General features: G+C 43.3%; 1 protein-coding gene and 1 pseudogene across 1 annotated transcript in view; both read right to left on the bottom strand.

The window, feature by feature from the left end:
• Nucleotides 1–22633, bottom strand: part of Pdgfrl (platelet derived growth factor receptor like) — a 63815-nt gene extending 41182 nt beyond the window's left edge. Inside the window, exons 1-2 of the mRNA XM_052752093.1 lie at nucleotides 22431–22633; nucleotides 2592–2889 (exon numbers count right to left, since the gene is read on the bottom strand). Of these exons, the coding sequence (XP_052608053.1) occupies nucleotides 2592–2889; nucleotides 22431–22485 (353 nt within the window). The 5' untranslated portion in view covers nucleotides 22486–22633. The remainder of the gene's footprint in view (nucleotides 1–2591; nucleotides 2890–22430) is intronic.
• LOC128119061 (cyclin-dependent kinases regulatory subunit 1-like) lies at nucleotides 8094–8337 on the bottom strand (annotated as a pseudogene).
• Nucleotides 22634–25853: the final 3220 nt, after the last annotated feature.

Here is a 25853-nt window from a genome sequence, read left to right as displayed (position 1 = left end):
GATGCTAGAAGTTGGTTAATTTTATCATGGAGCTCGCTCTTTCCCTTTGTCACTTTGTTCATGAGTTCTAAGAGCAACCAACCAGAGTTATCATTTTCCTTGTTTTCCCACACTTGTCGAAAGTTATATATACAGAATCATGAAATCTGTTGCCTCTCACAATTGGCGAGTCAGTATAATCAAATAGATTTGTCTCCTTAAGTTTGTGTCCATCCTTAACGTGTCGCTATTTCACACCATGGACTTTTAGTACTCCGAGTTTCTAGGGGAGATTTCAGTAACTGGAGAGATGTCAGTAACTGTAGGTGTTGGCAAATTGGAAAGCCTATTCCAGATACCTAAAAAAAAATTATCTTTATATTTCAGTTGCCCTAGAACCACTTCTGGTGGCACAATCTGTATTAGTCAGCATTCTCTAAAGGAATAGAACTTATAGAATAAATCTATGGAAAAAATCCCTCACAGGCATACCCAGCCACTTAAGTTTTGGTTAATTCCAGATGTAGTCAAGTTGACAACCAAGAATAGCCATCACACAGACTGTTATAATCATGACATCCTACTCCTTTGCATTCTGTGCCCAAGGAAACCAAGATCCAAATTATTTAGGTGACTTTCTCCAAGATACACAGAGTTTTAACCCTGAACATTCCAGCACACTATAGCTGGTACTCAGGGCCCTTCTCAGTGCCATCTGAAGTAGACTCTCCTGTCTTGTTTTCTAGTGTTTTCTCTCCTCCTCCTCCTCCTCCTCCTCCTCCTCCTCCTCCTCCTCCTCCTCCTCCTCCTCCTCCCTCTCCCTCTCTCCCTCTCTCCCTCCTTCTCTTCGCCCCTCTGTGTTTTCTGGACCCAAAACCTTGCACACACTAGATAAGATCTCTGCCACTAAGCACCAGCTTTTTAGTCTTCTATCATCTTGACCACCACTCCTGAAGGAGCCCTACCCCCAGAAGATAGTCACTCAGACATAACAAATCTTTGGTCTTTGTACCAATCATATATTCACAAAAGTAAAACTGATCACATACAAATGAAAGGTTTCAAAGTCATTAAAATTGGTCTCTAGGCAGTTTGCTTATAGGAACCCATTAGGTCATTTTGGTCTTCCTTATGATTGTTTAAAAGAATATAAAACATTGAATACACTATTTTTTCACTAAATAAATTATTAAATATTCATTTCTGTGCAATACATTTTCCTACAAAAGTTCAGTTTCCTATTTATTTTTGTCTTATGGTTTCCAATAAAGTTGTGGGATGAGTGGCAATATTTTAACCATGGGAAGAATTTCCCTAATTTCTGCCATAATCATAAAGCAATCTTTTCTTCATTCATTCTTTAGTTTTAAGATGATGGTTTAAAAGGAATGTATTTCAGCTTCAAAGATCTTATTCAAAATCATAAAAATATGAACTAAAATTTGCCCTTATAAAAACCAGAACATAGAGACTTTGGAACACTCAGCCCTAAATGGCATGTCTCCATCAAATTCTTCCCCTCAAAGCTCAGGGAACCCCAAGGAAGAGAAGGTGGAAGGACAATAAAAACCATAGAGGATAGAGGACACCAGGAGAACAAGTCCCTCTAAATCAACATGAGCAAAGCTCATATGAACTCACAGAGACTGAATCAGCATGCACAGGGCCTGCACAGGTCTGCACTGGGTCCTCTTGGGCACCAATGTTATGAAGCATGCACAAGTGGGGAACCCCCAGCTGGCCAGGGCAGGGTATTCTATGCACAAGGGAAAACATGCTGGCATGCTGGCAGATGCAGTAGCGGGTTGGTGGGTGACCCATGCCATGTGGGCATGGTGGCAGGTGGACATCTACAACCCAGATGCTACATCTGCATGGAAATGGTTTATTGTAATAGATGAAGAGAAGATAGGAAAGAGGGAGAGGAGAGAGAGAAAGAGGGGGGTCAAGGGATGCACACTTCGTGGGAGTGGAGAGAGAGAGAGAGAGGGGAAGAGAGAGACAGAAAGGGGAGGTGTTTTTCCTTTACGTCAGGACGCAGGGTGGCCCCAAGGGGCAGGTCAGAACATTAACATTGACTTCCAGTTTAGTGTTTTTATAGGACTCCTGAGTTCTAAGTGAGTCTGATTCTTATGCCTCCTCTTGGGCTCTTTTCCTTCTGTTGATTGGTCTTGTCCAACTCTGACATGACAGTTGGCTTCATCTTACTATATTTTATTTTGCTATATTTTATTATTACCTCTTAGAAGCTTATTTTTAAATGAGAGACAGAAAGAGAGAGGATTCAGATAGGTGGGGAGGTGGTAGAGGAGCTGGGAGGAGAAACCGTAATCTGGTTAAAATATGTGAGGAAAAAATCTATTTTCAATAAAAGGGAAAATGGATTTCCTTAAAAAAAAATAAAATTAAACCAGAACATTATTCTATGGTTCATACTCCATCTCACAGTGGTGGTCACCTAGAAAGGTGACGACACAGAAGACATTCTATTTTACAGTCATGTGGGGTGTGAGGGCATGTCAGAGGTAATACGGCATCAAATGACGGAAGGAAAAAAATCAAACTCTTGGCCCATTTCAGTGAAGAGGAAGCCAGCGGCCAATGGCGCTCACCTGAAACGGGAGTCCTTGAAGGTGTCCAGGTAGGCGGGGTAACTCCACTCCACTCTGCTTCCTTTACATCGGAGCTCTACCGTTTGTCCGGCCATCAGACTCATCGTAGCAGCAGGCTTCTGGAAGCGACCGTTGTCCATCGCCTGCATCATGATGGACTGGCTCTTTGGTGTGGAGTCAGCTGAGTCCCTGTCCTTTACTTTTGCAATCTTGGGTTTGGCCTTTTTGTTGGTAGGTTTGATTCTGTTTTCTCCTTGTTCCTTTGCACGCTTGTTCTTAGGAGGGTGTTGACCAGCAACTGCAAAGGCGTGAGAGGGAGGCAGTGAATGGCATTCCCAGAGCTGAGAAACCCACAGCAGATGACTTCCATGCCTAACCTTGCTTTATGCCCACATCCATTTCATCTGTAATCATAAGTCATAAAGCAATCATTTGTTCTTCATCCATTCTTTAGTTTTAAGACAATTTAAAAGAAACATATTTCAGTTTCAAGGGTATTATTCAAAATCAGCAAAATATAAACTAAAATTTGCCCTTATAAAACCAGAACATTTTTCTTTTGTTCATACCCCATCTTACAATGGGGTCACCTAGAAGGCCTGCACTGAAGACATTCAGAATCTGTTTTAGGTCTCAGCTATCACTTTGCCTGGTGCTCAGTCCCAGGTGACTCCTTAAATGCAAGGATATGTAATCAATCTCTAAGGACAAGGGACATGAATGGCATTAGAAATGCACTCAGAAGATTTAAAGTATCTTTCAAAATGGAAATGGAGGGTGGGGTCTGCATTTGATGGGGATGTAGAAGAGAATGTTTATAGGGCTAGGGACATAGCACAGTTGGAACAGTGTTTGTCTAGTATGTGGCAGAGCCATGGTTCAGTCCCCAGCACTGTGTAAAACAGGGCGTTATGGTACATGTCTGCATCCCAAATGCTCATGTTGTTTTTTACCCTTTTTTGGGGGGCCCGCCACCCACCTCCCAAATAAATCACATATGGAGGCTTATACTTAATTATGAATGCCCGGCCTTAGCCTGGCTTAGTTTCTAGCCAGTTTTTCTTAACTTTAAATTAACCCGTCTATCTTTTGCCTCTGGGCTTTTCCTTTTCTATTCTTTCATACCTTTATTTTTTACTCCATGGCTTGCTGTGTAGCTGGGTGGCTGGCCCCCAGAGTCCTCCTTCTCTGGCTCCTAGATCTTAGATCCCTCCTCCCAGTTTTCTCCTTCTATATATCCTCTCTGCCTGCCAGCCCCGCCTATCCTCTCTCCTGCCTTGCTATTGGCTGTTCAGCTCTTTATTAGACCATCAGGTGTTTTACACAGGCACAGTAACACAGCTTCACAGAGTTAAACAAATGCAACATAAACAAAAGTAACACACCTTAAAATAATATTCTACTACACGCTCAGGATGTAGAGGCAGGAGAATCAGAAATTCAAAGTTCTCTTCAACTATACAGTGAATTCAAGGTCAACTTGGGCTACATGTAACCCTGTCTTGAAAACAGGCACATGAAACATAAGCCAGCTTAAAGCTGTATGTGTCAGTTATTGAAACTCAATTGTAGGACTGACTGGGAAGATGCCTCGGTTGGTAGAATGCCTGCAAGGGAACCATGAGGACTTGAGTTCAATCCCTAGAAACCACGTAAAGGCTGGTGTGTAATCCTAGTGCTGAAGTTGAGAAAGGGGATGAGGAGGGGCCCGGAGACAGGTGGATTCCTGGAGCTCACTGTCCATCCAGTCTAGCCACTAGGTTCAACGGAGGTTCTGCGAGGGACTGTCTTAAAAATTAAGGAGGGAGGTAATAGGGAAAGGAACACAATATTAAACTCTGGTTTCTACATAACCACCACCACCACCACCACAAACAACAACAAAAATCAACAAAAAAACCTCCCAACTATAACAATAGCTTAGAGTTTAACTAATGAAATATTTTTGGAGACTGTTTTCACCAACATTGCTGAGAATTGCCATCAAACAGTGATGACACAATGCTGCCCTGCTCTAAATTGGCATTTTGTCTTCTCTACAAGGCATCCATCATGGCCTACACTTGGGGAAAGTTGCTCCCACTCTCTGGACCTTCTAGAGACCACTGGGCTCCAGAAATCTCAGCCAAGTCCTTTCCAGCTGTGCTGTTGTGTTCACCCTGAAAAGGTGAAAAGGTGGCCATGCAGCTTGGACAAACTATCTGTATGCATGGTAGATGAAAATAATAAAAGATGCTCTGAAAGGTTTGAATACATTATACAAAAATACTCAATTGACCCTTAGCAAAATACTGATCCTGAACTCAGGTTCTCCTACCCTATTGCAGCGTGTTCATTTCATTGCACGGAGATTAACCTCTTGTATGTATTTTAAATAAGTGACTACGAACCCTGGCCAGTAGGGGGACTTGCAAGACATTTGTATCAAATGGGGAAACGGGATATCAGGAGAAAATCATTGTCAAAGCTCGACCCCGTGTGTTTCCCTGCTGCTCCTTGAATCTTGTGACAGGAGCGATTTAGCTTCCACTCTCAGCTCAGCCTTGCCCAGACCCTGGAACCAATTTGCTGTTTGAGCTCTCAGCTCAGAGTCCACACCCAGCCCTGCCATACTCCTTGCAGTCTGTACTCCTTTGCTCCCTATGCCCAGCATTCTTCTCTGTGGTGGCCTCAGAGCCAGTCACGATTAGATTCCTAGACCTGACTCACCCTGCATCTCCTCTTATTTTCCTTCTTGCTTCTACTCCATTCCACCAGGCACATGTCCTGCTGACCTTAATCTTTCCAAGGGGTAGAGCTGTGTCCTTGAGCTTCATGCTCCAAGGCAGAGTCCCCAACACTGCTGTTTGCCCAGCCCTGCCAACCCTGCACACTTGCTCTATTCACCCCTGATTCTAATGATGGGCTAGACACAGCAGCTCTCATGTGCAGGCTCCTTCTCACAGTTCATCCTAGCTGTCTGTTCAGCTTGACGTCAATAGGGTTTAGAGTCAGCTAGGAGACACATCTCTTGGTGTGTCTGTGAGAGTGTTTCCATAAAGGTTTAACTGAGGATGAAGGTCCTTCCCATTGGGCTCAGGTTGCAGACTGACTGAAAAGAGAGAGAGATCAAGTGGAACAGCATCCATTTCTCCATGTTTGACTACAGGCTTACGGCCAACTGCTTCATACCCCTGCCATGGTGCCTTCCTGTCATGATGAACTGTATCATTTTAAACCATGACTGCAAACAAACCCTTCCTTCCTTACTTTTATTTTTGTACTTTTGGAGCTTTGGTACTTAGTCATAGTAATATGAAGCATGAGTAACACATTCCCTAACCTCCTATAAGGAGAAGAACTGTAGCCATCAAAACCATATCAGATGGGCAGAAATCCACTAATTCAACACCGCCATGTGTGAGGGATAAGCCTTGGCTTTGCATTATGTCAGAAGTCATATTCCCCTCACCCAAAGATAGCAAATAAAAGCCTACTTAATAAATAATTAAGCACAGAATACTGATGTCCAAGTATTCTGTGCCCCAAAGGCATTTTGCTTACACTATGCTTATGAGACTGGCTTTTAACTATTATTATTATAAAAACTTCCTTTAATTAATGTTTGTACAATGGAAGAGACTTGTCAAATACAATGGAAAGTTTGAAATACATTGAAACATAAATCCATACATTACCATAAATACAACACCCAATGGTAAAAACCACAACATCAAATTTACACCATCCCGACATGAAACAAGGATGACTTGTCTGCTACTCACATCACCAGGGAGGCTACCTGGAAAACAGGACCCCAAGAAAGACACAGGGATCGCCCAATGACAGAGAAATGGAATGAGATCTACATGAACAGCCTGGACATGAGTGGGGGTAGTGGGCGAGGGTCGAGGGAAAGAGAGCTTGAGGGAGCGGGAGATCCCAGCTGGATCAACAACAGAGAGGGAGAACAAGGAATAGGAGACCATGGTAAATGAAGACCACATGAGAATAGGAAGAAGCAAAGTGCTAGAGAGGCCCACAGAAATCCACAAAGATACCCACACAACAGACTGCTGGCAATGGTCGAGAGACAGCCCGAACTGACCTACTCTGGTGATGGGATGGCCAAACACCCTAATTGTTGTGCTAGAAACCTCATCCAACTACTGAGGGATCTGGATGCAGAGATCCATGGCTAGGCCCCGGGTGGATCTCTGGGAGTCCAATTAGCGAGAATGAGGAGGGTTTATATGAGCGAGAATTGTTGAGACCAAGGTTGGATAAAGCACAGGGACAAATAGCCAAATGAATGGAAACACATGAACTATGAACCAATGGCTGAGGGGTCCCCACTGGATCAGGCCCTCCGAATGGGTGAGACAGTTGATTGGCTTGATCTGTTTGGGAGGCATCCAGGCAGTGGGACCGGGTCCTGTGCTCATAGCATGAGTGGCTGTTTGAAACCTGGGGCCTATGCAGGATCGCTTGGCTCGGCCTGGGAGGAGGGGACTGGACCTACCTGGACTGAGTCTACCAGGTTGACCTCAGTCTGTGGGGAAGGCTTTGCCCTGGAGGAGATGGGAATGGGGGGGGGGGTTGGGGGGAAGGTGAGGGGGACAGGAGGGGGGAGAACAAGGGAATCCGTGGCTGATATGTAGAACTGAATTGTATTGCAAAATAAATTAAAATTTAAAAAAAAATTTACACCATCCCTGTAACAGTCATGATCTGATTTTTACATGCTTCCAAGTGGTGGCAGATATGGCCTTCTGGATACAGAGCACTGTGGCGATATTGTGTTCCCCCAAATATTGTGCACTCTAATAAACTTATCTGGGGTCAGAGAACAGAATAGCCACTAGTTACAGAGGCCAGGAAATGGTGGCACACACGCCTTTAATCCTATCACTTGGGAGGCAGAGATCCATCTGGATCTCTGTGAGTTTAAAGCCACACTGGAAACAGCCAGGCATGGTGACTCATGCCTTTAATCCCAGGAAGTGAGCCTTTAATCCCAGGAAGTAATGGCAGAAGCAGAAAGGTATTAAGGCATGAGGATGAGGAACTAGAGCTGGTTGAGCTTTTGCCTGGTTAAGCTTTTAGGCTTTCGAGCAGCACAGTTCAGCTGAGATTCATTTGGATGAGGACACAGAGGCTTCCAGTCTGAGGAAACAGGATCAGCTGAGGAATTGGCGAGGTGAGGTGGCTGTGGCTTGTTCTGCTTCTCTGATCTTCCAGCATTCACCCCAATACCTGGCACCAGGTTTGTTTTTATTAATAAGACTTTTAAGATTCGTGCTACAGAGCACAGTAGGACTTTGAGGTCACACTCATCTGACAGGGCTGTGCCATTGCGGGCTCAACTCAAGAAGCAAAGCAGGTACCAGCACATTCACATAGTGTTATCAAACAAATACCCTTTAAATACCAAAATGTGAAATAAGAAGGCAATATGAGCATGCTATCAGAAAGGTGGTAGGAAGTAAGGACAACTTGAAGCTGAGATGTGGTTCTCCAGCTTCATTTCTTTGGCTTCTTGGGTAGTGGCCACAGGAACAGTAAGATGTGAGGTTCTGGTTCATGGATCATTCAAGGGACCCATCCCTGACTCTGCTGAACGCCAAGATTTCTCCATTCAGATTCAGACATCAAATGGGTTTTAGGGACCAGCTTGGCTATATATGTCCTTGGACAGCATGACATGCCAGTACTCAACCTCCTCACTGTCGTGTTTGTCTGAATAGTAAACCTGTTTGTGCAACATGACTGCTCTGCCTGAGGATGTTCAGCCCTTCACCACTGGCCTCCAGACAACTCCCAGCAGCCTTGACTAATGGTCTTAACTCGGTGTTTCTACTTTAAACTACATCATCACAGAACCTTCTCTAAATCCCATGGAATTCACACAACCAGGGCTATCAATTTGACTTCTCTCCTATCAGGTCCTATGATGCTACACTGCTCAATAGCAGCTATTTACTCTGGTTATTACCCACCCAAATATTTGCTACTCTATGTGGAAAATAATTCCATCTTTTTGACCCAATAGACCCCAGTTGCTCTATTATTGGTCTAGCAGCTTGATTATGAAAATGACCCATTGTTTAACGGTACACAGTTAGAGAAAGCCAAGAGGCTGCAGGTGTAGCTCAGTGATAGAATACATGCTTAGTGTGAATGAGACTCTCATTTTAATTCCCAGCAACTTCTTTATCAAAAAGCCACTTTAGTAGCCTCACAGGTACCCAGAATTCTAGGACTGAATGACACCTACGTCCCATGTCTGACATACTAAAAGACTATGACTTCTCACATCCACCTGCACTGTGGTTGATCTCTAGGCTTCCAACAGAACCCACCCTACTGGCAACAACCCACATGTCCCTTTTGAGCTGCCTCCAACCACCCTACTCAGTACTCCGACTTCCCAGGTCCTCTTCCAGGGTCTAACCCAGTGAGTCTCCCTGACACCCCCATCCATGCCTTCTCCTAAAACCCATCAGTCCCACAACCAGTGAACCAGCCCAATCTGGCCTCCCCTACCTGCACTGAGAAGAAGCTCTAAGCTTTGGCCAGGACCATACCTCTCTACCCCCCAACCTAAAGGACCTGCCATGCCATGGGCACCCTTTCCATCCTGCTAGATTTACCCCTACACTCCAGACTTGGAACAGAAAGCATACCCTAGTCCCCCATCCATCTGCCTTCACTGCCTCCAAGCCAGTTTCAATTTTTAGACCCAGCCCGCTCACACATCCAAACTGCTCTGTCCAGAACAGACTCAGAACAAAAGAAGATCACATGCCGCTGCTCTCACCGCAAAAGTACCAACAGTATGAAGGATCAAACCAGAATCTCCTCTTCAAAACGTACCAGGCCCACAGAAATGTTCACCAAACCCAGATGAGCTGCAGGACCCAGATTGTAAAAGAATAGCCATAAACTTAAAATAATTCAAGGAGTTTATAAAGAAGACACCATGAAACAGCTTAACGAAACAAAGGAGAAAATGCTTGAGTAGAATAAATGCCAAAGGAATCAAGCTGAAGTGAGGGTGGAATTGCAAACCCAGTGACTGAGCTGTCACCTGAAAGGAAGGCCTTTCAAGTGGATCAAGCAGAAGTTAGAATTTCTGGTCCTGAAGATAGAGGACCTAGACTAAATAAGCAAGGAATATGGAAAATTAAAAAAAGAAAAAACTCACAGGGAAAGGAACACACAGAAAACGTGGGACACCATAAAAAAGTCAAGTTATAGGCATAGATGAGGGTAAAGAATCCTAAGTCAATGGTATAGACCAGATCATCAACAATATCACCAAAAACTCCCCCAAACTTAAGACACACTCATCCAAGTGCAAGAAACACACAGAGTATGAAATAGACAAGACCAGAAAAGAAAATCCCCATGGCACACCATAGTTAAAACACTAAGTATCTCCTGGTGGTGGTGATGCATGTCTCCAATCCTTTAATCCCAGCACTCAGAAGGCAGAGACAGGTAAACCTCTGAGTTGGAGGCCAGCTTGGTCTATAGAGTGAGTTCCAGGACAGCCACGGTTACACAGAGAAAACCTGTTTTGGGAACAAAACAAAACAAAACCAAAAGCCAAACAAACAGCAAACCCACTAAGTATACACAATAAAGAGACCAGAGCAAAAATACAAATCACATTTAAAGAAAAACCCGTCAGAATAACAGCAGATTTCTCAATGGAAACCTTCAAAGCCAGAAGAGCCCTGGACAATGCATTCTGCGTCTTAAAAGGTCCCCTGGACAATGCATTCTATGTCTTAAAAGGTCATGACTACCAACCTAGACTAACATTGTGGTTGTTTTTCATTCTTAGGGCTCTTAGGGGGCCCTTTGCTCTTGGAGGGCCCACTGCCCAGCTCCCAAATAAATCACACATGGAGGCTTATTTTTGATTATAAATGCTTGGCCTTAGTTTGGCTTGTTTCTATCCAGCTTTTCCTAAATTATCCCATCTACCTTTTGCCTCTGGCCTTTCACCTTTCTCTTAATTCTATATGTCTTACTTTCACTCTTGTTCCATGGCTGACTGGGTGGCTGGGTGGCTGACCCCTAGCATCCTCCTCTCCTTGTTCTCTTGCTCTTTCTTCTTTTCCCCACATTTCTCCTCTTTTTATTCTCTCTGCCTGCCAGCCCCGCCTATCCTTTCTCCTGCCTCGCTGTTGGCCGTTCAGCTCTTTATTAGACCATCAGGTATTTTAGACGGGCAACAGTAACACAGCTTCCCAGAGTTAAACAAATGCAACACATTTTTGCGTCATTAAAACAAACGTTCCACGGCATAAACAAGTGTAACACATCTTAAATTAATATTCCACCACGAAACTTTGCACAGCATAAATGGCCTAAAAAATTATATCCAACAACAGAACCGAAATACAAGAAGCATTATTTCAGCTTGAAAAGAGGAGTAAGCATAGCAAGAGAGACTCTGGAAAGAAACACAGAGACATAGTCATCAAAGCACAAAATACCACTGGGAACGTAAACAACAATACCCAGACTCAATGACATGAGGACAATTAACGCAAACATTTCAATATTTGATATCTTTAAATATCATTGGCCTCAATTCCCCAGCTAAAAGACACCAGTTGACTGAATGGATCAAGAAACAAAATCCATTTATCTGTTGCCTCCAAGGAAAGCATCTTATTTTTAAAGATAGACACCACGTTAGAGTAAGAGGTTGGACAAAAGCACCCCAATCAAATGGGACCAGGAAGAAATCAGGCACTGGTATTCTACTACCTGACGAAATAGGCTTCAAGCCAAAACTACCACAAAAACTATCAAGAAAACATTAATATCCAAAAAAATATATGAACCAAATTCAGGGGTTTCCAATTTCATAAAAAAATCAACTACCAGATTTAAAAATCACAGACTAACATCAATCCATTAACAGTAGCTGATTTCAATACCTGACCTTCTCCAATAGACAGGTCATCTGGACAAAAGTAAATAAATGAGAAACATCAGACTTAATTGACATCATACATCAAATGGATTTAACAGATGTCTACAGAATGTTCCACCTAGTACCACATATTCTACTCAGCAGCACATGGAAGCTTCCTAAAATAGACCACATCCTGGGATAAAAAACATAGCCTTACAAATTAAAAAAGATTGAAATCATGCTTTGTATCCATCCTATCTGATCACAATGCAATAAAACTTAAAATTGACAGTGAATAAATCTCTAATAAATACACACGCTCTGGGAGACTAAATAACTCATTACTGAATGACGAATAGGTTAAAAAAAATACAAAATAAATAAAAAATTCCCAGAACTAAATGAAAGTGAGAAAAAAATAAAATAAAACCTCTGGAACACAGTGAAAGCAGTCTTATGAGAGAAATTTATAGCTCTAAGTGCCTACATTTAAAAATTCAGAAAGAGCACAAATAAACAGTTTAATGATGCAATTCAAAAAGTTGGAAAAACAAGAATGAACCAAATCAAAGCCCAATGGATGTCAAGAAATAATGAAATTCAGAGCATAAATCAATGCAAAGGAACAACAACAACAACAAAAAAATACAAAGAATTGAGAAATTTAGGAGCTGGTTCTTGGAGACAATAAACCAAATTGACAGATTCTTGGCCCAACTAACCAAAAGAAAGAAAGGGAGGGCCCATATTAACAAAATGAACAGGGAAATATTTCAACAGACACCAAAGAAATTCTGATTATTATCAGGTATATTTAAAAAACCTATATTCCGTTAAGCTGAAAAACTTACAAGAAATGGATGAATTTCTAGATTCAGCCAAATCACCAAATTAAACCAAGAAGTCTTAAAAAAATGTAATGAAAAGCCTGCCAGGTAAAAAATCCAGGCACAATGGGTTCACAGCAGAATTCTACCAGACTTTCAAAGAAGACCTACAGCCAATCCTCCTTTATTTAAAAATAAAAATGAAACAAAAGGAGCAGCACTCTCAAACTCCTACAAAGCCAGCATCATTTTAATATTCAAACCAGGTAAATACAACAAGAAAAGAAAACTACATGCCAACAGCTCTGATAAACATAGACTCAAAAAATTCAATAAATTACTTGCAAACAGAATACAGATATCCATAAAAAAGATTATCCACCTTGACCAAGTTGACTTTGTCCCTGAAATTCAGGTATGTGTCAACATACATAAGTCAATTAAATGTAATAAGTTCCATAAATGGACTTAAAACAAGAATCACTTGATCATGACAATAGATGCAGAAAAAGCTTTTCACAAAATCCAATATGGTTTCCTGCTAAAAATCCTAGAACGTGGGGTGAGAGGGAAGATACTTCAACACATTAAAAATGAAATACAAGAAACCCACAGCCAAAATATCCCTAAATGGAGAAAAGCTTGACACAACTCCACTGAAGTCAGGAGCAAGACTATCCCCGCTTCTTTTCGGTATTATGCTATAAATACTAGCTGGAGCAATAAGGCAAGAGAAGGAAAGGATGGCATACAAGAGTGAAAGAAGTCACATGATTCCTATTTGTGGATACAGCAGAGATGACAAAAATTCTACCAGAGAACTCCTAGAAATAATAAGCAAATTCAGAAACATGGCAGGATACAGAATCAACTTGCACCAATCAATAGCTTTTCTACACACCACCAACAAACATACAGAGGAGATCTTAGAAACACTCCCATTCATAGTACCCTCAAAGAAAAGAAAACATCTAGGAATAAACCTAACAAGGAAGTGAAGGACTTCTACAATGAAAACTTTACACCTCTGAACAAAGAGATACAGAAAAACAGGAAGACATGCCATGCTCATGGATTAGTAGAATTAACATTGTGAAAATGACCATTTTACCAAAAGTTATTTACAGATTGTACTGGCTGGTTTTATGTCAACTTGACACAGGCTGGAGTCATCAGAGAGGAAGGAGCCTCAGTTGAGGAAATGCCTCCATGAGATCTAGCTGTAAGGCATTTTCTCAATTCGTGAACAATGGGGAGGGCCTAGCCCATGGTGGGTGATGTCATCCCTGGACTGGTGGTCCTGGGTTCTATAAGAAAGAAGGCTGAGCAAGCTAGGGGAAGCAAGTCAGTAAGCAGCTCCCCTCCACAGCCTCTTCATCAGCTCCTGTCTTCAGGATCTTGCCCAACTTGAGTTCCTGTCCTGACTTCCTTCAATAATGGAATATGGAAGTGTAAGCCAAAAAAAACCCTTTCCTCTCCAACTTGCTTTTTGGTCATGGTGTTTCATCAGCAGCAATAGAAACCCTAACTAAGACACAGATTCAATGCAATCTCAACCAAAATTTCCATCTCAGTCTTCCCAGAAAAAGATGTCTTAAACTACATATGGAACCACAAAAGACCTCAGATAGCCAGAACAATCCTGAGCAACAGAGCATTGCTGGAGGGTTTACAATTACAGATCTTAAAATATAATATAGAGTCATAATAATAAAAACAATATGGTACTGGCACAAAAACAGACATATAGACCAATAAGACAAATCAAATACCCCAACATGAGTAGACATAACCTTAGCTACTTAATGTTTGATAAAGATGCGAAGAATATATGCTCAAAACAAGAAAGCAGCTTCTTTGACAGATGGTGTTGGGAAAACCAGATGCATACATTGAGCGCATATCAATCACCTTGTGCAAAAATGAACTCCAAATGGATCTAACACATAAACATGGAATCTGACACACTGAACCTGCTAGAAGAAAAGATGGACAATTCTCTACATGATATAGGTGTAGGAAAGGACTTTCTGGGAAAAAAAAAAGAGGTCATTCATTTGAGAGGAAGCAAGAAGAGATAAATGGGAGGTTTGGGGGTGAGGGAAGGGAAGGTAGAAATGCTGTCATGGCTAGAAGAGGGGACTGTATCCCCTGAAACTGAAGGTATAAAGGCTGTTAGTCACCATGTGGACACTGTGAAGGGAGCCCAGGTCCTCTGTAAGAACAGCAAGTTCCCTTAACTGTTGAGCCATCTTTCAAGCCCACATCTCATTGATTTTTGTGGTAATTGAGTTAACATATTTTAAGTGCTGAGAACAGTGTCAGAATCCCCATTAACTGTCCACTAAGTGCTCTTAATTGTGTGGTTGTTGCATGTACTCTTTATGAACTACTGGTAGGCAATGCAGTCTTCCTTCCTTCCTTCCTTCCTTCCTTCCTTCCTTCCTTCCTTCCTTCCTTCCTTCCTTCCTCCCTCCCTCCCTTCCTTCATTATTTATTTATTCTTCTCTCATACAATATATCCTGACCACAGTTTCCCTTCCCTCTACTCCTCCCAGTCTCCCCGCACCCCCAACAACCTCTTCTTTTCCCCAGATCCACTCCTCCTCCATTTCTCTTCAGAAAAGAGCAGGCTTCCAAGGGATAGCAACTGAACACGGCATAACACATTACAAGAAGAGTAGGCACAAACCCTTAAATCAAGGCTGGATGAGGCAACGTAGTAGGAAGAAAAGGGTCTCAAGAACAAGCAAAAGAGTCAGAGATACCCTGACTCCCACTATTAGGAATCCCACAAGAACAGCAAGCTACACAACCATAACATATATGCTGAGGACCTGATGCAGACCCATGCAGGCTGTGATTGCCACTTCAGTCTCTGTGAGCCTCTATGAGCCCTAAAGCGGTCTATTTTTTATTAATTCCCAGATGCCATGTACCTCACCGCGGGTCATCAGGAAGACAGGGAAACATCTAGATCCTATGCCTACAAGTCCATAGCTTTCTCTGGTCCACAAGCACAGGTGATAATTTCTTAAAAACATTTATTCTCTTTGCCTTGTCCCTGAGCATTGCCGTCTTGGTGTCTTCTAGTCCTAACAACTCCTGAGTCTCCTCTTCCTTTTCTTCTTCTCAGGCCTGATCTGAGCCCCAGGGCTTTAGCCAGGCATGTTCTGAAGCTCTAGCCACATTTGTGGGCTTAGCCAGGCATGTTCTGAAGCTCTAGCCACATTTGTGTGTTGAAAGCTGCCCTGCTCCTGCCCTGCCCTTGCCTCAAAATTCCTGCTCTGAATATTCCGTTTATTACTCAGCCCTGTCACTTGGAAGACTAGCAGGCATCTTAAGTTTAATGGTTCCAAACTGAACTCTGGATGCCACTCAGACCTGCTCCTTCCCCAGAATCCCCTTTATCCATAAGCGGGGACTTTCTCTACCTGGTGGCTCAAGACAAGTCTTGCTTCATCCTTTTCTTTCTCACTGAGGCCACATTTATTCCAGCAGCAAACTCTTTTTGGTTCATCTTCATAGTAGACTCTGAAGACAGTCTCTTTCCCTCCATCGCCTGCCACCACTCCTGACCAACCTGCTTTCACCTTGTCTATTAATGTCTCCCTAAGTAGGGGCTTGGCTTCCACTCTGGCACCTCCAACTTTTCAAATGTAGGTGAGACCATGGGCTCTTCTCTACTCAGAACCGCTCATTGACCTCCATCTAACTTGAAAGAAAGCATTGTCCTCCTATGCTCAACAAGGGGTTGCCTTCTTCTATGTGACATTTTAGGGGGCTTCAGCCACCCTAGGTACTGGGAAAAGCTCTTGGCTGGCCATAGCTCTTGTTTGTGACACCTGTCGGTGTTGCCTCTTTATCTCAGGCAGGCTTCTAGCTCTTTATCCAACAAACACCCTCAATCCTCTCTCATATCCCACCCTGAGATATTTGTTGGACGGTGTCCCTCACGGAGATACATGAAAGTCCTATCCTTGGGACCTGTACATAACCATCTTTACAGACGTAATCTGTTGAGATGAGGACAGGTGTCCTCGGAAGAGCCCCATAGAGAGAGGAAAATGCCATGTGGAGAGACACACAGAAGACAGACAGATATGTGATAGCAAAAGCAGAAACTGGAGTCATGGCCACTTAAGCCGAGTGTCTTAGGGTTGTTATTGCTATGATGAAACACTATGATCAAAAGCATCTTGGGGAGGAAGGGTCTTTTGGAGGCATTTTCTCAATTGAAGTTCCCTCCTCTCAGATGGCAGTAGCTTGTGTCAAGTTGACATAAAAACTAGCCAGAACAATTGACCCCTTGTCAAGTGGACACACTGATACACTATTTAACAATAAATAACCTTTCCATTTTTGTTCATCCTCAAGATCTCATATTAATAAATATCACATTATAAAACATATTATAAACTTAAAGTCCCACAGCCTCTACAAAGTTCAGTCTTTCTTCCCTCTCTCTTTAAATATAAATCTCTGTAAAACTCCAAAATCTCTTGAAAAGTTCACAGTCTCTCAACTGCAGGCTCCTGTAAAATCAAAAATAAGTTAATTGCTTTCTTACTTCAAGAGGAAAGAACCAGGGCAGAGTCACAATCTGAACAAAGCCAAATAAATAAATCAGTGTTCCATGTCTGGAATTCATTCACAATCTCCTAGGCTCCTCCAAAGGACTTTCCACAGCGCATAGTCTCCTAGACTTGGCCTCACATTCCATGGCTGCTGTTATCCTTGGTGGTCCTCCCATGATACTTATGTCTCCAAAGTTTTGGAGTCTCCTGCTACAACTGGGCTGCACTTTCACCAGTAGCCTCTCCTGAGCTCTCTTCATGGACTCCAGCCCTGCCTCTCAGTGCCAAGCCTCAGCTACTCTCCACGACTTCACGCCTTCAAAATTAGTACCACCTGGGTGACTCCTACACTAACAAGTTCAGCTGCCAGCGTCAAGTACAACCTTGGCTGCCTCTGGAACACAATGATGGATACCAAGGATGTTGGTATCTTCTTAATCATCACTAATGTCTAAGCGTCAGCTGACCAGAATCAATTGTGCAAATAAAGCAATAGCTTTACCTCAGAGATCCTGGTCACTTATAATCACAGCTGATTCTTCAGTCCCAGCTGACCAGAACCACAGATTCTTAATTTAAAACAGCAAACGGCCCCGACAGAGTCTTGAAACTTCTCTTTGAACTTTGTAAGCCAGGCCTCCATCATCTACACTGCTGTCAGCATTATTGTCCAAGATCCAACAGACCAGCTCACCGAGCTCTCAAAACTCAATGAAGGGCTTCTGTAGCCCCAAATTCTAAAGTCTTTCCACTCCCCTCCCTGCCAAAAAAGCCCCAAACACAACATGGTCATGTCTGTCACAGCAATACCCTACAATCCTGCCACCAATTTCTGTCTTAGTTAGGCTTTCTGTAGCTGTGATAAAACACCATGACCAAAATCACTTGGGGAGGAGAGGGTTTATTTCACTTACACTTCCAGGTAACAGTCCATCACTGAGTGGTGGACAGGGCAGGAACTGAAGCAGGGCAGGAACCTGGAGACCAAAGCTGTCGCAGAGGTTATGGAGGAGCGCTGCTTCCTGGCTTGTTCAGCCTGCTTTCTGATAGAATCCAGGACCAATAGACCAGCAGTGGCCACACCTACAATGAGCTAAGCCCTCCCACACCAATCAGTAATTAAGACCATGCCCTCAAAATGGTTCTTATGGAGGCGTTTCCTCAATTGAGATTCCTTTCTCTTAGATGACACTAGCTTGTGTCAAATTGACATAAAAACTTGCCAGGACACCAAGGAATGCCAAGGATTGTGGGACATTTCCAAAAACTAGCAAGAGAGGCAGTAAGGTCCTAACATCTTGATTTTAGATTTTTACCTCCAGAACTGTAAGAGAATAGATATCCATTATTTTAAGCCACCTCATCCCTAGTGTAGGTTAAGTATCTCTAATCTGGAAAAAAAAAAAGCTTTCAAATCCAAAACATGGTGAATGTCAGTACATGATCCCATAAGTAGGAAATGCTGCACCCGACCTCATGTGACATTTCACAGTCAGAATGTGGGTGGACAAAGTCACCTTCAGATTATCTATGGTCTAAAGTCACCTTCAGATTATCTATGGATAGGAGACACACAAAACTTAAGCGAGCGTCATCCTTAGACCCCCCCCCCCCCGCCCGTCCCACGTCCAAGAAATTTGATTATGCTTATGCAAACATTTCAAAATTCTGAAAAAAAATGCTGGCCTGAAATATTTCCGCTCCCAAGAATTTTTTGGAGAGATTGTCAGCGTGTCCTTTGCCACAGCAGCTCTAGGAAGCCAACATGTTAATGAGATTCGTGACGTCAGTTCCTGAAATTATGTCTTCACCTGTCATTTGCTGTCTGTTCCCTCCCTTTGATCATGAAGACCAGGAAGAAAGGACCTTACAGCCTTGCTCACGGAAAACCCTACTTCTGGACTTTGCTCATTCCTCTAATAGCAATCTCTCTCTTTCTTCTCTCTCTCTCTCTCTCTCTCTCTCTCTCTCTCTCTCTCTCTCTCTCTCTCTCTGTGTGTGTGTGTGTCTGTCTGTCTCTGTGTCCCTGTCTCTGTCTCTCTGTCTCTGTCTCTCTGTCTCTGTCTCTCTCTCTCTCTCTCTCACACACACACACACACACACACACACACACACACACACACACACACACCCTCAGACTAGCATCTTGTTTGGCCCTAAGTATGGAAGACAGTTTCATCTGCCAAACACACAGGTCAATATCCTAAATATTTTGAAACTTCTGTTAATTGCATTTGTAATCAAAGAGGTACTTTATGAATATTTACTTATTTCTATATAGGTTTCTGACCTACTGTCTTTTTCCAAGGAGAAAACTGACATAGGAAAGTGATACATGGTCCTTGCGGGAGGGTCATGGTCACTGTACCGCTCTCCCTATCTTCTTGGAAACCTGACTTTCCCCTTTCAGGTTTTGATGAATCCTTTTAGTTCTCGGAAAATTCTTTTATGAGGTGCAGAATAAATGTGTGTTGAACTGAACACTGTATTGGATAGAGGGGGCTTGTGTAGGTAAATAAAACCACAGTAAAGAACCAATATGAGGACCTCAGCACTTGCCCCTAACATTAAATACACATATGTCGATGGTAAGAAGTAAGTGGGTGACCGCAGTTCCATAATTTTAAGTGTGAACATGGCAGTGCAATGTTAGACAGAACATTGGAGAGCAGGTACTTGGAGCAGTACCTCCCTAGCTGGAGTCTTTGGCCTATCTATTCACTGTTTTCAAGCCTTTGTTTCATGAAATGGGTAGACTACGTGGTCTGCCAGCTCCTTCTCGTGAAGAGAAATAACACTCTTTCTCACAATGTGGTCACTGTAGAGTTGGACAAGGCGAATGTCACTGGTTAGGACAGATGACCACTTCATGGATGTCCTCTTCCTGTGAGGCTCTCTCCCAAATGTGATCCCCAAACTGACAGGCTCAGGGACAGTTAGAATCACAACCTGTGCATGCCGTCGGTGCCAGGGGATGGTCCATGGGTAACATATCCTGACCTGCCAATCGGAGGGAAACACTGGAAGAACTTCAGGTATATTCACTGTCTGTGGTTCTCTCTGTCCCTCCCCTGTCTCCACCCTAGCATTCGAAATAAACAAAGAAATAAATTTTTTTTTTTTTTGGTTTTTCGAGTCAGGGTTTCTCTGTGTAGCTTTGCACCTTTCCTGGAACTCACTTTGGAGACCAGCCTGGCCTCGAACTCACAGAGATCCGCCTGCCTCTGCCTCCTGAATGCTGCGATTAAAGGTGTGCCCCACCACCGCCCGGCCACAAAAATTCTTGATAGGGTTAATATCTTAATATTAATTTAATAAAGTAAATTAACTGAAGTTACTTGAGTTAAATAACTTAATGAAGTAAATTCATTAAGTCTTCAATAGGTATGTTCAAATTTTGTCCATGGCTTATACATCACATATATCTACATATGTATGTCATTTATATATATATATATAAAACAAATGTATGTATCATGCATTTATAGCTAAGTTTAAAGACAAAATTCACAGTTTACCCATTCTTGATTATGAAGTACTTGGCCTGTATTCCATTTTCTCTAACTGTCTCATAAATGTTTATTGTTGGAATGAATTGCAGTTTACCTAAACGGATGCTAATTCATTGAGACAGATGTCTGTTGTACTTCACATACTCTGATCCCTGTTGGCTGAAGTCACCTCTTGAGCCTCTCCAACTGCCATCATGGGTTTCACAAAAGTGAATGGACTATTTGAAGTTATTTTATCTGGCCTTCTTTTGCCCTACTCAAAAATGACACCAAATACTCTATCTCCACCACTTTCACAGTCAGATACAAGGACCTGCCAGGAATGTTTTAATGCTGTATTGTGCAAACTGAGCTCATGCCAGCCTTTCTCTGGGCAAAGAGGAATTGCTGTCTGCCTCCCCCAGATGCTCTGCTTACCCTTTGCCAAGTAGGGCTCTGTCCTTAAAGAGCCTCATGCACAGTGTCATGGGCTACCACCACCTTGAACTTCTGCAAACTTGAGTCTGGTATTTTTTTGGAAGGTGACTGTGGTTTCGGAGGATGGAGAGGGCTGGGTCAGGCTTGAAGATCTAATGTGAGCCAGGTTGAGCTGTCTCCAGCGTGAGGTTGCATAACAGCAAAGTCTGCTTTTCAACCAAATCTAAACAAATGTGCGGCAGTAGCTGAAGAGTTTCAAGGTTAGCGCATTGGTTCTCAACCTGTGGGTCGCCACCCTTTCACAAGAGGGTCACCTAACCACCATCAGAGATATCAGGCATTTACATTTCGATTCGTAGCCATGGCAAAGTTGCAGTCATGAAATAGCAACCAAAATTTTATGGTTGGGGGGTCACCACAATGTGAGGAACTATATTAAAGGGTCATAGCATTAGGAAGGTGGACAAGCACTGGGTTAGCAGGATGTCACCTGATGAAAGATGTACTATGCAAACAGCAACAATTAAATAGATAATTGAGCACATAAAATAATTAGCAGTAATATGCATATATGTCATCTTTATATAAAAACAACACACACACACACACACACACACACACAAATACGTAACAATAAAACCTGACCCTGTGGTCATACCTCTACACAACAGGATGGACCTAGGGCAGGTACTCATCCCAAAATACGTTTTAAAAAGTGATGCCGTGGTTGGCAAAATAGCTCACGGAGTAAAAATACATGCCTCCAAGTCTGACAGCTTGAGGTCAATCCCTGGAATTCTGCGTACTGCAAAGAGGGAACCCCCTCCTGAAGATTGGCTTCTGACCTCCACACTAGCATGCGCATACCCGAACATACACAAACACACAGGCAAGAAATGTAATTTAAAGAATTAAGTCACGCAAGGCCCTCTTAGGTGGTACAAAAATGTAGTTCTTTTCTTTCACTCATCCTCCCATTTATACGGGAAATGTAACTGAGGTGTGGTTTTTTTTTTTAATGTATTTATTTACTTTTTTTGCGGTTTAGCGCAGAATCTTGTTGTTAAAGACCTTGCAGAATTTTAGCTCAGGTTGGTATACAAACAAAACAAACAAACAAACAAACAAACACAGGACTGCAAAGGGGAAGGAGGACACGGAATTTTCCACCAGACTCGTTTTGCTTAGGTGGTACTGGCTCTCGGTAGCAGAAGCCCGGGAGCGGCGACGCCCGCCCGGTAGGAAGGTGGAAGCATCCACCGCCATCAGACTGACACGTTGACACAGTCTCCGGCTGGGGAATGAAGGGTTTGATCGCCTGTGGTTTTCTGGTAAGGCTAGAGAAGTCCTGATGGGCTCCTAAGGGTCGAAGTCACCGCCACCTTCCCAGAGGGGTCTCCCGGGAGGTGGGGGTTGGAACAAAGTGGACCAGGGGACTAGGAGGGGCCAGGTGCACGGGATGGTTGACCACGCCGGAGCCGATCCCTTAGGTCCAAAGTTAGGGGAGTTGTTAGGGGAATCTCGGGGACTGTGGGTCCTGGGCGAAGGCGGCGGGCAGAGCCCAGATACTACCCGGCCCAGTCACTCACCATCTTCCAGCGCTTCGTGTACCAGCAGAAGTCCCAGCAACAGCCAAAGCTTCATCTTCAGGGCTGGTGACCTGCAGAATAGTTGGGGCTTGTGGGCGGCGCGGCAGGCTGCTCAGGGCAGGGCAGGAGAGGGGCGCCGAGGGAGGCGGCGCCTGGGACACCACAGCTGGAGGATTCGGTTTCATCAGGGGAACACAGTTTGGAAGAAAAGTAGGAGATTTAAAAAAAAAAAAAAAAAGAAAAAGGAAAAGAAAAAAAAAAATTCCTCTGTAATATGATCTCTTCTGCCCCCTGGTGGAATCGTGAAGGATAGCGCTATTTCCAAGCACTGGGATGTCATGCCTCGATTTTCTCCAGAGTTTCAGTGTTTGGGCTTAGCTTTACCCTGTTCAGGAAGGTCTAAGCATCACCCTGCTGATGGAAACACACAACTCTTCACAGCAAAAAGCGTGCCCTAAGTTTCTCTTGATCCCCAGGGGTTCTTTCACTTGCACTAAAAAAAGGGGGGACCGTTGTTGCATTCAAAAATATTGGTTGTTGTGGTTGCTCCTTTAAATTTTTTTCATTTACATACCAACCACAGTTCTCCCTCCCTCTCCTCCTCCCGCTCTCCCCTTACCTCCCCGCACCCCAACCCCCATCCAAGCCTCAGAGAGGGTAGGCCTCCCACAGGGAGTCAACAAGGTCTGGCACATCAAGTTGAGGCAGGCCCAAGCCCCTGCCCCTGTATCAAGGCTAAGCAAGGTATCCTACCATAGGGAATGGGCTTTAAAAAGCCAGTTCATGCACCAGGGATAAATCCAAGTCCCACTGTCAGGAGCCCCCCAAGCAGACCACACCACACAACTGTCACCCACATTCAGAGGGCCTGGTTCAGTCCCCTGCAGGTTCCCCAGCTGTCACTCCAGTGTCCCTGAGCTTCCACTAGCTCGGGTCAGCTGTCTCTGTGGGTTTCCCCATCATGATCTTGACCTTCCTTGCTCATACAATCCTTCCTCCCTCTCTTCAACTGGTCTCCAGGTGCTCACCCTGTGCCTGGCTGTGGGTCTCTGCGTCTGCTTCCACCAAGCTAGTGGATGAAGGCTGTATGATGGGTAGTCACCAGTCTGATTACAGAGGAAGGCCACTGTTGCTAGGAGTCTTAGCTGGAGTCATCTTTGTGAATTTCTGGGAATTTCTCTAGCCCCAGGTTTCTCCCTAACCCCATAATGACCCCCTCTATCAAGATATCTCTTTCATTGTTCTTCTTCTCTATCTCTCCCTCCCTCCACTCAACCATCCCTTTCCCTCATGTTCTCATCCCCCATCCCTTCCCCACTCCCCTGCCCCCTGCCAGTGTACCCAGGAGATCTTTTCTGTTTCCTCCTTTCTGGGCATTTCATGTGTGTGTCCCTCTTAGGGACATCAAAATACCAAAAAACCCAATTAAAAAATAGGGTACAGATCTAAACAGAGAATTCTCAACAGAAGAATCTCAAGTGACCAAAAAACATTTAAGGAATTGCTCAACATCCTTAGTCATCAGGGAAATGCAAATCAAAACGACTCTGAGATTCCATCTTACACCTGTCAGAATGGCTATGATCAAAACACTGATGACAGCTTATGTTGGAGAGGATGTGGAGCAAGGGGAACACTCCTCCACTGCTGGTGGGCGTGCCAACTTGTACAGCCACTTTGGAAAGCAGTATGACGGTTTCTCAGAAAATTGGGAATCAATTTACCTCAAGACTTAGTAATACCACTCTTGGGCTCAATCACACCATAAGGACACTTGCTCAACTATGTTCATAGCAGCATTATTCATAATACCCAGAACCTGGAAATAACCTAGATGCCCCTCAACCAAAGAATGGATAAAGAAAATGTGGTACATTTACACAGTGGTTAAAAAAAAAAATGACGTTATGAAATTTGCAGGCGGGGTTGGTTGGGGATTTAGCTCAGTGGTAGAGTGCTTGCCTAGCAAGCGCAAGGCCTTGGCTTCGATCCTCAGCTCAAAAAAAAAAAAAAAAAAAAGAAAATGAAATTTGCAGGCAAATGGACAGAAGTGGAAAAAATCCTGAGTGAGGTAACCCAGCCTCAGAAAGGCAAACATGGTATAGTAAGTGGACATTAGATGTAACACAAAGGATAACCAGGCTACAATCCACAACCCCAGAGAAACTAGGTGGTTGCTCCTTTAGGTCTGGTCAGAGATGTGATAAGCAGCTGGGCCTGGACCTGAGGAACCTGCACATCTCTCTGCAGGGGAACCATCAGAGTGGTGGAGGGGCAGGGTTGTCTGCCTGCCCTCAGAAGGGCTCACAGCAGGCCAGCTCTTGTCCCTGTGTGCTTGCCTACCCTGAACATAGCGGCCTCCTTGCTCTGCAGGAGACTATGAAGTAGGTGTGTAAGACAGACTGCCCCAAGTCATCATCCTTGCCCTTTTCGTCTTGGGTGGGAGCATCTCCCTTTTCCTCCTCTTGTTTCACTCAAAGCTTTTGTGGTTTTGCAGACACTTCCTTTTATTTCTTAGTTGTGTACATTTTGACCACACTACTACTTATTGTTCAAGCAAATATCTAAGGAATTCCATTTTCAATAATTTCCTTCACGGCTTTCCCCCCCACCCCCAACCTCCATATATATTATTTTCAGCTAAAACCTTTATAATTTTGTTGTTTATGTTAGATCTTTAAAGCTACCCACAATCAATTTTCTTTATGACAGTTTAGAAATCTGATTTGCTGTGCTTCTAATGAGATGGCAATGTCTATATTCTTTGGACCTTTTCTGATCTATTAAATGTGGATCTATTTCTTTTCTGGTTCATTCTATTCATTTGAGCCGATGGGGATCACACACTGGATTCTTTATTATTCATACATAACATATTTTGTTCCTCCCATGGGTGAGGGATGCCTCCCATCATTGTTCCTCTGCTGATGATCTATATCCATCTTCTCTTCCAGGTAAATTTGGAATCAGCTTGTCTGTCTCCATACAAACATCGCTGTATTTTCATTATGAATGCACTAAACTTACACACTGGAAGACAATGAACCTATTTACAACCCGAGTCTTCCCGCCCAGGAACATCATAATGATATGGATCCTCCCATTTATTCAAGTCCTCTTTTACACCCTGATTATGTTTTCTGATTAGTTAATGCTGGTACTTGGAAAATAATTTTGAAATTCTAAGTTCCTAAATTATTTTACACTTTAGCTAAATTTGGACTGACTGAATGTGTGTGTGTGTGTGTGTGTGTGTGTGTGTGTGTGTGTGTGTGTGTGTGTGTGTTTTAGACAAGGTACAAGGGCACATAGGCATATGAACTCTTATATAGGTGGATAGTTACATGTTTTTCACCATGGAAGTCTTAACATGTTGTTAGGCTTATTTTTTATTTTTGCTTTTTTGTTGTTGTTATTGTCAAT

This window comes from Peromyscus californicus, unplaced genomic scaffold (assembly GCF_007827085.1).
Source record: "Peromyscus californicus insignis strain IS unplaced genomic scaffold, ASM782708v3 Scaffold_23__1_contigs__length_62951481, whole genome shotgun sequence".
Classification (NCBI taxonomy): domain Eukaryota; kingdom Metazoa; phylum Chordata; class Mammalia; order Rodentia; family Cricetidae; genus Peromyscus; species Peromyscus californicus.
This window is presented reverse-complemented; position numbering and strand designations above follow the sequence as displayed.